Source organism: Corythoichthys intestinalis, chromosome 22 (assembly GCF_030265065.1).
Source record: "Corythoichthys intestinalis isolate RoL2023-P3 chromosome 22, ASM3026506v1, whole genome shotgun sequence".
In the NCBI taxonomy this organism is placed as follows: domain Eukaryota; kingdom Metazoa; phylum Chordata; class Actinopteri; order Syngnathiformes; family Syngnathidae; genus Corythoichthys; species Corythoichthys intestinalis.
Window position 1 is genome coordinate 26183376 of NC_080416.1, and position 13270 is coordinate 26196645.

The 13270-nt window shown below is 37.7% G+C and overlaps 1 protein-coding gene across 1 annotated transcript in view; it reads left to right on the plus strand.

Moving 5' to 3' along the window:
* slc9a1b (solute carrier family 9 member A1b) overlaps positions 1–13270 on the plus strand; it is a 32486-nt gene that overhangs the window by 14950 nt on the left and 4266 nt on the right. Inside the window, exons 3-11 of the mRNA XM_057828369.1 lie at positions 1133–1383; positions 3558–3775; positions 3840–4036; positions 4131–4220; positions 8129–8199; positions 8285–8449; positions 8536–8644; positions 8728–8823; positions 13125–13200. Coding sequence (XP_057684352.1) covers positions 1133–1383; positions 3558–3775; positions 3840–4036; positions 4131–4220; positions 8129–8199; positions 8285–8449; positions 8536–8644; positions 8728–8823; positions 13125–13200 — 1273 coding nt within the window. The remainder of the gene's footprint in view (positions 1–1132; positions 1384–3557; positions 3776–3839; positions 4037–4130; positions 4221–8128; positions 8200–8284; positions 8450–8535; positions 8645–8727; positions 8824–13124; positions 13201–13270) is intronic.

Genomic DNA, 13270 nt, shown 5'->3' on the forward strand with positions numbered 1-13270 from the left:
CACATTTTTTTCCTTTTTTCACTGCCTGCACTAACCTTCTTGGGACCCATGCTGATTTCTCCCTCAAGAAAATCCGCCATGCGTCAGTCTTGCGAGAAAACATAAAATTGCGAAGCTGTCATATATCGTCGTCTTTCATTCATGTCGTCGAGGCTAACTTTACGTCGGATGTCGAAAGGATCGTATGTTGATGCGATTGTATGTCGAGCTACCAGTGCACAAGCCAGATTACCAGGAAAAACACACATGATAATATAACATGGCAAACTAAGACAAAGAAACAGCAAACAGCGTAACAGAACAACCTGGGTACAGACTAAAGTAAACCAAACCTATATAGACACACAGGTGAGTGAAACAAGACTTCTTTTTTGCCCTGTTTTCTTCATGCTCCTCGACCTTGAACAATGAAAAGATGAGATATTAACACTGAGAGGCTGTTTACATGACAACGGCAACACAAAAACTTTTCCAGAGAGCTTTATCGTTCACAGGACAGGGCGACAGTTTTTTGGGGAGTTGAAAATACAAAAAATTGAAAATTGCTTCAAATCTTGACAACAAGCAAAACGACCAGAAGTACCCCGTCCGCCATTACTGGGGTGTGCCAACCACCAGCAGATGCTAGAGTTGGCAACCGTCCACGTAAAAAAAAATCTTTTGGTTAATTTCGGATTGCAAGCAACTTTGAGGTGCATACTGCCACCTAGTGTACAAGATTGCACCGGGGTTGCACCGGTGAAAATGGCTGGGAGTGAATGAGTTAAAGACTCCACGTGATTGAACAGGCCGGCGTGATCAGAGAACGGCAAGCTTGAGTCTGATTGGTATAATGGAGTCATGTGTATGTTGTTCCGACGTCTCATTGGGGAAAGTGGTAGAGCCACTGTTGGCGTCTCTGGCAAAACAATTAAATCTAATATTTTGAATAATGAGGAAAAATGTAACGATTAGTGTAATAGAATAAGAGTAGCGTTTCTTCTTCACAAATCTACTGAAGTAAAACTAAAAAGTATGGCTTAATAAAACTACTCTTTAGAAGTACATTTTTCCTCAAAAAGTTACTCAAGTAAATGTAACGAAGTAACTATAACGCGTTACTATCCACCTATGGCCACTTGTGTGCGCGCAGGTTTTGTACCACCTGTTCGAGGAGTTCTCCCACGCCGGTGTGGTAACGGTGCCCGACGCCCTACTCGGGGTGCTGTGCTTTTTCGTGGTATCATGCGGCGGCATCCTGGTCGGCGCAATCTACGGGCTGCTGGGCGCCTTCACCTCCCGCTTCACGTCGCACACACGCGTCATCGAGCCTCTCTTCGTCTTCCTCTACAGTTACATGGCCTACCTGTCGGCCGAGGTCTTCCACCTGTCGGGCATCATGTCGTGAGTTGATCACTCATAGTAAAGACATAGTAAAGTATGTGTTGGAAAATGTAGATACTGTGTTTTGAACGAATGATTGAACATTTATGACACGTTTTGTTCTTGTAGAAGACTAGTAAAGAAAAAAAAAATGAGATGAAGCTAAAAATAGTCACTGTGTTGACATTTAATATTGACTTAATTATTTCTTTGAATTGGGAAGAAAAGCAATAACACATAAACAAACCTTTTAACTGTGGAAAAAGATTATTTTTAACCCAACCGTGTGATTGAGGCTCATATTTTAAAAACTAACAGTTTTTTCTGACATCTGCCCTTATTTTTTTACAGGTTACATACATTCACAAATTGTGAAATAAAAATGTTTCATCAACAAATAAATACTAAAAAAAAAGTAAATATTTTATTAGACTTTTGCACAGCACCAATTATACACAAGAATTATTATTTTATTATTGGAATAATCGGTTTTGTGTATAATATTGTAGGTTTGGTGAAATTATTTTTAAATATATTGTTAGATACAATGAAATTATCATATATATTTTTATTTAACTAAATTGTTAATCACAAACAAATAGAGTAGTAAACAATGGTTTATTTTTATTTTCAATAATTGTTAAACATCTAAAATTTTAATTTAACGATAATGTTACAAATTATTTTAATTGGTAAATTTCAATAAAAAAATAAAATACCGGTAATAATAATAACAATAAATAGATAAATAAATATCGAATAATAATATCAAACATGAAATACACAACATCACCACACAAGTTAGTTTTTAAATAATTACAGTATTGTTTTTAAACATATACATGTATTACTTGATGAATGAATTAATATTTTCCACATCTCAAACCCAAAAGGAAATTGTGTATTTTGGATATAATGATATAAAGATTTACAATTTTAGTCGATTTGTAGGGTGCACTTTTGAGACATTGGCACCTTGGAAGTTAGCTGGATCCTCCTCAAAATCGGTGAGAATGTTCATGAGACATATGAGGTCTTAAGTTATCAAAAGGGTGAGTTTTCATTCAGGGGCCTGACCTAGGCGGGGTGCCAAAGTCTGCAAAAGCCAAAGTTTTTTTTCTTTTTCTTTTTTTGCAACACGCCAAATTCAGTCAATGATTAATAACCCCCTGATCCCAGGTTCAGTCTTTTTCATATCTAGCATGTTTGAGAGGTATCCCAGCCTAAACATGACTGCATTGAAATATTACCCATTAGGCCTGGCGCCCCCTGCTGGGAACAAGAAACTCCCTTTTTTACTAGACAGGCTCATCTTCCAAGGGAAAATAAAATCAATTTGCCCTCAAACTTGCATCAGGGGAGCTTTAAAAGAGGTGCCTGATGAAAAATATTGAGGTTTCATTAAAGAAGCGGGGTGCAAACAAGAAAGTGAAAATGACCATCGCCATTTTGTCTCACCACAGATTTTGAACTGTCATAACTTGGCAGATATACAACATCTCTTTGCCAAACTTAACCCTAACATGAAGGATCATTTGCATCAACCCTGCAGCGCCAACTAGTGGCAACAGAAAGTCATTTTACTTATACACGTTCAGTTCCTTTCAGGTTGGTCAGTGTAGTTACAAGACCTTTTGCAAAATTTGATTTTAAGGCCCATGTCCACATTTTTGTCTGTTGCCATGACGACCATTTGTTCGCCATTAAAAGAAAGTAGATTTCTTCAGGGACTTAGGCAGCTTAGGGCCACGAAATTTGGCACACTTGGTCAGATTGGCCCAATTAGAATATTCATTTTGATTTTGAATAAGGGTGTGGCTGCACAGGTCAGTAGCGCCTCCTTTTTTGTAGGACCCTCTTCAATAAGGTTTTTTCACCAAGGTGTGTGAATATGTTTCTCATCTCAGGATATACAAAAACATCTCTGTCAGCCATGCCCACAACACAAAAGAGGTTTCACACAAAAAAAGAGGCGAGTATCCATCACAGGTTAGGTTCTCATTAGATGATGAGAAGGGGACGATCTGCCACCACCCTGAGCTACATGCCATCCAGGTTGCGTGACGTCCAAGTTGTGCCAAACTCCGAGGGCCCGTTCAGTATTGCATGCAGACCTGGTTAAATTTGTACTTGTTATTATTAATGTGGCGTATTTATATGTACAATAATTTTGCTTCTGCTTTCCCTCACGATAGGTTGATATCATGCGGAGTGGTCATGCGTCCCTATGTTGAGGCCAACATCTCGCACAAGTCATACACCACTGTCAAATACTTCCTGAAGATGTGGAGCAGTGTGAGCGAGACCCTCATCTTCATCTTCCTCGGCGTCTCCACCGTGGCAGGGCCGCACGCCTGGAACTGGACCTTCGTCATCGTCACGGTGGTCCTCTGCCTCGTCTCCAGAGTGCTGGGTTAGGAAGACGGCAACCCGGACCGGCCCACGCCACCAAAATTAAGCTCCGCCTTTTGTTTCAGGCGTGGTGGGCCTGACGTACGTCATCAATAAGTTTCGCATCGTCAAGTTGACCAAGAAGGACCAGTTCATCGTTGCTTATGGGGGCCTGCGAGGCGCCATCGCTTTCTCGCTGGGCTTCCTGCTGACAGACAGCAAGATGAAGCACTTGTTCCTCACCGCCATTATCACCGTCATTTTCTTCACCGTCTTTGTCCAGGTAATAAAGACTCGAGTTGTAATAAAATCCCACAAAAGGTATAAATGTGCAATTAGAAATGCCTCCAAGGGGTTTAATTTGAACTCTTCACCAGGGGATGACCATCAGGCCACTGGTGGAGCTCCTAGAAGTGAAGAAGAAGAGACAGTGTGACGGCTCCATCAATGAGGAGATTCACACGCAGGTCAGGTCTCGTGCTTGTGAGAAACGGCGCCACACTGCAGGTGTTTAGGGCGTACATCTAGGCATAAACAAAATGATTTCTCTATTTTTTATATTCATATTTTATCAGAGAAAAGGTGCCTTTTTTCAGATTCAGTTGTTTCAATCAACTCTGAATTCAATATGCTGATATTACAATTTTACTTGTGAATACAGTTATCTTCTACAGATCATGAACGCTTTACCAAATATGTCTGTTAACTCATTTGCTGTCTTTGACAGCAATAGGCGTCCAATCCGTTAGTGCTTGTAACTCTGGCAGACATCATTCACAATTTGAGTTACTGAGAGCAACACTCGGTTAAATCCATTTTTGTCTGTTTTAACTCACTGGCTCTAATTGACAGCGATAGACATCCAATTCATTTGGACTTGGAGGTTGAGCAGGTATCATTAACAAATTGAGATACTGAGAGCATGAGTGGACCAACTCCATGTTTTTCATTTGTAACTCATTGGCTTCCATTCTGGGCAATAGATGTCCAATTATTTTGGGCTGAAAGGTCTGGCAGTGATCATTCAGGGTTTATGTGGGTCGTTAAAAAGCATTAAAAGTCATTAAATGGGTTTTGTCTAGGGTTGTTCCGATCATGTTTTTTTTGCTACCGATCCGATCCCGATCATTTCAGTTTGAGTATCTGCCGATCCCGATATTTCCCGATCCGATTGCTTTTTTTTTGCTCCCGATTCAATTCCAATCATTCCCGATCATTTTTCCCGATCATATACATTTTGGCAATGCATTAAGAAAAAAATGAATAAAACTCGGACGAATATATACATTCAACATACAGTACATAAGTACTGTATTTGTTTATTATGACAATAAATCCTCAAGATGGCATTTACATTATTAACATTCTTTCTGTGAGAGGGATCCACGGATAGAAAGACTTGTAATTCTTTAAGGATGAATGTGACTTTGTATATTGTGACTAAATATTGCCATCTAGTGTATTTGTTGAGCTTTCAGTATATGATACTGTAGCCATCTGTTCTGCCCAAATGCATGATGGGAAGTGCACCCATGACTGTGCGTAGTGGAACCAATTGATATATCTTCTCTGTGTTGGGAAATAACATAGGGTGTTAAGAAAAAGATCAATTACTACCTTTCTTCCCCACATTGCTTCCCACGATGTTTCTAATCATAGGGAGAGGGATTGTAAGGCTTTAGCCAATTAAAAATAGGTTCCAAAGGCTGCCAAAATTCAGTCTACTAATTTCACGCTGCCTTTTAGCTCTATATATAGATAAAACAGCGCCATTACAAATTGAACGCAACAATGCGTGAGTGGGCCGTGCAGCGCCTGCATTAATTGCGTTAAATATTTTAACGTGATAAAAAAAACTTTTTTTAATTAATTACCGCCGTTAATGGGATAAATTTGATAACCCTACATTAAGCCTACACTAAAGACTCTGGATGAGTGTAACATATTATGTCTGTAACGTTAAATACAATTAGAAAACGATTTATTTAAAAAATACATCTATATAAAAAAAAGGCATATCCGATATTTTTTTGCCGATTCCAATACTTTGAAAATGACATGATCGGACCCGATCGATCGACATCTCTAGTTTTGTCAAAATTCAGGCCTTAAAAGTCAATAAAAAGATTTTTTTTTTACATCAGTTGAGGTGTCTGATATTATTTGGTAGCCGAGATTAGAGAACATAAGATCATTACGGGATAAGATAGCCGATATTATCGGCTACCCGATAATATTGTCTGATAAAATGACATCTGATAATAACAACATCGGTTTTTCATTATCAGTTTTGGGCCAATATGCATGTTGCCTTCAAAGTGAATGTAGAATCCGTCTGCCTTTGTACAAGGGCTGGTCACAACTTAGCACAGCAGTTATGCTTATTGACCATTAGATGTCTCATAGACTTCATAATGTATTGACGTGACACATTCGTCATTCACTGCTTCACGGGGGCCGTCCCACACTCCGCTTCATTTATTAGCCGTGGGTCACATGCAGCGATCTAACGCCGGATTTAGGTTGAAAAAGTACGAAAGCTGTACTGCATACAAACAGGAAGGATTGTCTCAGGAGCGATTTGTTCGAGGATTCAAGGTAATTATTGTATTTTTCGTATCATGCATGCATTTTGAAACGTTGTGACAAAAAATCAATGGGAGAAATTTGCAGCCACAGCATTGGCATTATACCTCACAATATTTACGTAAAATAACTGCCAACTGCCCGTTTTTTTGCTTTTAACCAATAATCGAGACGGTTTTACGTCTATATCTATAAAGAATTGAGGGATTTAAGCATTTATTCACAAGAACGCAAAAAGCTCTTTGGTGTACCAAGGGGGGGGCGCCACAGTGACTTAAAGACTAGCAGCACATTCAACATATTAACGTAAAATAATTGCACGTTGTTTTTTTTTTTTGATTTAACCAAGAATCAAGACTGTTTTACGTCCATATCTATAAAGAATTCAGGGATTTAAGCATTTATTCAGAAGAATTTTCAACGCAAAAAGCTCTTTGGTGTACTAAGGGGGCCGCCAAAGTGACTTAACTAGCAGCACATTCGACATATTTACGTAAAATAAATGCTAACTGCCCGATCTTTTTTTTCTCTTTTTATTTTTTTGAATTTAACCTAGAATTGACTGTTTTATGTCCATATCTATAATGAATTCATGGATTTAAGCATTTATTCACAAGACCTTTCAACGGAAAAAGCTCCTTGTTTACATATGGCGGCCACGATTTTGCTTACTGACTAGCATCATAGTTGGCAAGATTAATGTAAAATAAATACTAACTGCTTGTTTTTTTTTTTTTGTTTTGTTTTTTTTTTTGCTTTTATCCAAGAATCTAGGCTGTTTTACGTCCATATCTATCAAGAATTCGGGCATTTAAGAATTTATTCACAAGAGTTTTCAACGGAAAAAGCTCTTTGTCTGTGTTTCCACTCAGTCAGCTTTGACGTAGATAGGCCTCCTATGAATCGGCCCCGTGTCCCATGATGAAGTCTATGGATGTCTCCAAGCGAAAATGCTTGGGATTTGTTATGTGAGAAGAACATTCATGGTTCAGAAATGAAATGAAGAATAAAGGATTGAAAATATTATAAACTCATTACATACCTCATTCACTATACTGAAGCTGTGTGCCTTTTTGTTATTTTGAGCCAGAAACACTGTGTGAGCCATAGGTGATATGGCAGTGCCTTAATGGCACTTTGCACTTGTACTTGATCAAAAAAAACTCATGTTTCCACTCTTTTGATTTCATCAACAAATATAATGGTGCAATATAGGCACTTTTTCTATAACTTCAGTTGAGGTTGTTCTCTGATTTTTCACAGAATGCTTATTGGAAAACCTTAAAGGTGTTACATTTATCATTATTAACGTATCCAGTGGGGCATTACAATACAATTAGCCATGACCGTATATATCAGTATGATATCCTTATCGGATTTTTGGAGTTGAAAAATGTCGGGATATAAGTTATAATGTCCTTATTGAACAACGCTACTTAGAATTTGTATGTGTGAAGCAATCTGCAGTTGGGCATGGGCATTAAATTAGTTTAAAGTGGCATTAAAAAGCATTAAATGAGGTTTGCTTATAACTGTAGAAACCCTGTCTCTAACAAATTGAGCTACTGACAGGGGCTGACTCAATTTATATCATTTTTAACTCATTAATTGCCAATGACAGCGATGAACATACTTGCCATTTTAATTAGGAAGGGTGACAGCAATCATTCACTGCCCACCCCACCCACTCAAACTCATTTGGACGTCTATCGTCATCAATGACAGCCAATTGGATAAGAATACAACTCAAACCCCTGGTGTGCAAGTGATATTCAATTCCATCCTTTAGTTCTTGGATCATCTTCTTGTGGGAATTGAGGACATCTGTGGTCATTATGGACACCATCATTGGAAAGACAAGTATGAACGTTGCCATCTTCACAGACTTAATATTCATAGTCTTTTATCACTGTTAACTTCAGTTTGTTGGATTGATTACGTTCAGGTTGAGTCGCTTCAATAAGACTTACGTTAAGAAGTGGCTCATTGCGGGTGACCGTTCCACCGAGCCACAGCTGCTCTCCTTCTACAACAAGATGGAAATGAAGCAGGCCATGATGATGGTCGAGAGTGGCAGTGTCAACATTTTCAAGCCGTCCCCGATGGTGCCGTAAGTGTTTGGCCGCCACGGAACGAGTATTTTCTATTGTCGAATTGTTGAACTACACTACATTTTGTTGTGTTTGTGCACCTTAGTGACATCGAGCCCGAGTTCCCGTCCCGACGTAGGGTGAACATATCCAAAAGTCGCGAGAAGGAAATTCGAAAGATGTTGCACTCCAACATGCAAAAGAATAGGCAACGGGTAGGCAAATGTCAACCATGTTTTTTTTTTTTTTGTATGCAATCTAAGCTATTGACGCACTTGTGTTTGTTTTTTGTTTTTAGCTTCGTTCGTACAGTAGGCACGACCTGATGATCGACCCCTTCGAAGATGACGAGAGCGAAATTCACTTTAGGAAACGAGTGGAGATGGGGAGAAGGGTGAGTGCACACTAACACTTGTGGAATTACCCTAAGAAGTTTCATCATTACAAATATCACCTTGACATTGATAGAAAAATAGGTGAAATAATGGGCTGCAAAATTGTCACCACCCGACACTACACTTCTACTTCCTCTCGAGCGTTGGTGGCAGATAAATATTGCGGAAAACACTCAGGTGACATGAAGTTCCGCTCTGAAACCCCCAATTTGGCCAAATTTGAAAATTGTCCGATCATTGGAAAGCTTAAAATCTCAATTTTCTGGGTGAAAAAAATTTTTGAACAGGAAGGCATTTAAAAAAAAAAAAAAATTAAACAGCAAAACCCTGTGGGGAGGTAAGAGCACGCGAGAGCAGAATTACAGACAGTAACAAAAAAAATACCATTAAGCGATAGCTATGAGGTAGATATCTTTGACTTTTTTAAAGACACCCTTTTTTTCATTCTGACGTCATTTGTTTAAAAGTTTAAAATATGCGAGTGAATAATTTTTTTAAGTTGTTTTTTTTTTTTTTCAAACGAAATATTAGACATCAATTAATGATTTAAAGCTAAAAATGACAGACAGTTTGAAGAATAAATATAAATACCTTCGTTTTATGGCTGGGTTGAAACCAAAGCGGTTGCGCGACGTCTGTAAACGGGGGTTTCCAGGGTAAAACTGACGAATTTAAAATAGTTCGGGGGCTTAATGCGCCATGAATCTGCTATGGCAGCATATAGACATATTGTTCTTTCAAACACAACAGTTGTTTTGGCTTAAAAAACAACAGTTTCTTTTAAAGAGGAGTGCAAGAGCAGAAACTGCTTTTTCAGTCTTGTCTGTGTTTTCCGCCATATACACGATAAAAATACTTTTTTTTTTTTTTAATTGATTTTTTTTATCATTATAGAAGAAAAGGCAATGGGTTTAGTTACTCTAGCTGAATCAGTTTTAATGTTCATGTCATATACTCAAACAAACTATACTCACATATGCAAATCTAGGACTCTGAAGCCTTTGTGCATTTGTACAATAACACTGTTTCTTGCCTTTTCAAGGGCTAACTAAAAAGACTAGTTAATCTATAGGTATTTGTAAAACCTCTTATGTTACAACAAAGCCTAGAGTACAGTAGGTGGAGGTATAACTAATCTATAACTAAAAAAAAAATCTCAATGTGTAAATATTAATTTTCTAAATAGAATTAGAGAATTATATAATTTTCTATTTCTAAATAGAAACATTATAGCTTACTCCTATTCAATTACACTGTAATACAATGTTGATGGCTCATTGGACAAGGCATATGTACGTTTAGCCACTAGATGGTGCTAAACTATTTGCCCGACTGCTGTATTTTCCCAACCCCATTTTTGCTTTAAACATCACAAATATTGGAAAAGAAATGTATTATCTTGTTTCAATTTTGTATATCATAAAAACCTGCCATTTGAACCAGAGTGCATCCACAACCCGTCACTTCCATTGTTCATAGTTCTATTATTAACGTTTGTGCTAACAGGACTAAATCGATAAGTTAAAAACATGCTAATCCTTTGTCATAATTATAATATAATATAATATACGGTAATATAATATAATATAATATAATATAATATTATATTTGACAGACCTAAATATAATATAATATATCGCGTTAACGTGCGGTAATCTTTTTTTTTTTTTTTTTTTTTTTTTTTTTTTAAATAATCACGTTAAAATATTGAATGCATTGAACGCATGCGTGGAACGACCCACTCACGCATTGCCGCAAACAGACTATAGTGGCGCCGTTTTATGTATATTGAGAGCTAAAGAGGCAGAGATAAGTGAGTGGAGTGGACACAGGCATTCATTGGTGCCGTGCTATTTATTGGCAAACGCTTTGGCATCTCTTCCACAACAACTATATCTAATGTGGCGAGCGACGTGGGGAAGAAGGACAGGAGATTATCTTTTTCTTAACACCCTGGATTGAACGAAACGCAGAGAAGATATACCATTTGCAGCCACCACTGACAGTCATGGTTGCCCCACTTCCCATCATGCATTTGGCCCGAGCAGTTAAGTCGCCATAATATCATTTACTGAAAGCACAACAAAAATAATATTCCTATCTCTCAAAAAAAAAAAATGTTCTCAAAAAGAAAAGCACTCAATGCAAAGAGAACTGTCATTCCCAATCAAAATAGCTATGCAAAAATAATACTCAGACTTTGGTCAAACTCTATTCAACCCTTTCGTTTAGCTCAACAAGTACACTATATGGCAATATTTAGTCACAATATACAAACGAACATTTATCTTTTAAGAATTAGAAGTCTTTCTACCCGTGGATCCCTTTCACAGAAAGAATGTTGATAATGTTAATGCCATTATGCTGTCCTCACTCGGAAGCGTCCACTTTTTTCCAAGCTAGACGGCTAGTGAACGACGCTTTAATAAACAGACTTCTTCCTTTGGTTTTATCTGATTTATTAATGGAATGGCCTTAAACCATTGTCCTCTCCGGACCGTCGTAAAACTACAAAAAAAGTATACAAGCATAGCATTAGCTACAACGTTAGCTTAGCACGCCAGACTAGTTCACTAAACATAAACAAAAAGTGTTCCATACAAAAAACATAACATTTCTCTTACCAACATAATATGTACATTATCCACAACATCCATACTTACGGACAAATCTTGTCCAAGGATCATGTGAGCACAACGTTGCAACTTAGGCTTCAGCCAGAGACGTCGTGCAGCCATATTGAATTGGCTAGAAAAACAAAAAACCATGTCGCGAGGCGACCACTAGAGTTCGCTGCTGGACAGCACAAAAAAGCCTTCTACAAAACTCACCAAAAGGCAGAACAGCCATCTTGTGGATTTATTGTTATAATAAACAAATACAGTGCTTTAATGGCCAGTATGTTGAATGTATATATCCGTCTTATCTTTCCATTCCAAAAATAATTTACAGAAAAATATGGCATATTTTAGAGATGGTTTGAATTGCGATTAATTACGGATAATTAATTTCTAAGCTGTGATTAACTCGATAAAAAATTTTAATCGTTTGACAGCCCTAATTATATTATATTTTTGTTGATGGCTACCTTTTTTTAGGGGAGTAGGGGCACAAATATGAAATTCTCATTTTGGTCCTTAGCTGTTATTGGTACTGTACTAGTAGTTCTCTTGAAGTACATAGTATTAACATTAACACTGCACTTAAATATGTGAATGTAAACTAAGCAGTACTTAAATGGGACTATATTAATACGGAGCAGAGAAATTAGACCTAAATCTAAAAACAAAACAGGTGTCAAAAGCTAAATGCTGATGTTTTTGCATTTCAAATTTGGTGCAATTGAACTGTTCTTAACAAATGTACTCAGCAGTGTTGTTTTTGGCAGCCCTTTTAATTTTCGTCTTACTCTTAGTCTTTTGGACGATAATACTTATTAGCTTTTGTCATATTTTAGTCATTTGAAAGCGTATTTGAAATGACTACTTTTGTTTAGTTTTTGTCGATGTTTATTCAATTATTTCGTCTGTAAAATTCAAAAGTTTTACTCCAAAAATAGATAAAGATTTCCAATGTTTTCGAATGAACATTGACAGACAAGTACATATTGTAGCATCTAAATATATATCACACAATTGGTGATAATTCACACGCAGCAGGAAAACAGTACATGATTTTCAATTAATCATACCCCACCTGGATGCCACGAACTGTATTTATTTATTTATTTATTTTAGTTAGCTGTTAGCATTAGCCTTATGCTAACGCGAACGTAAATGCTATGCCAACGCTACAAGTTACATTTAGTGTGTGATGATCACTCAGCACAGCCTTTTAAAGGCTAACGCAACATTCCATATTCTCTCTTGCCAAGATAAGAAAACAAATCTTACCTTGTGTGTTTCAAATCAAGCAATGGGGAGACTGGAGAGGACACTGGTGAGTTTGGTGGTGGGCGCGGCACATCACATGAGTGACACAACGAGACACTGCCACGATGCAGGCTAACTACACATAAAATGTCACACATTGTGAGCATGTGACGGAAACTATTGCGCATTTCCTCTCGTCTCATCAGACGAAAACACATTTGTCTCGTCATGTTTTAATCTCCCAAAACACATTTTTAGCTCGTTATCGTCTCAATATCGTCATGAAGAAATTGTTAGTCGACTAAATATTGTCATTATAGTCATCGTTGACGAAATCAACACTAGTACTCAGCCAATGTCCTGTAAGACACCCACATACTCGGTTGATTTGTACTACACACTTTTACTGACTGCTTTGCATTCTACAGATGAGCCACTATCTCACAGTGCCCGCAAAAAGGCCGGAACCACCTCCCTCTGTGAGACGGGTTGCCTTCCAACAAGGTCTGTAATTCTTTTTTTGGGGGGGTGGGCTTTTAACATGCATGTTCAAGGCTAGTTAACTCCAAAACCT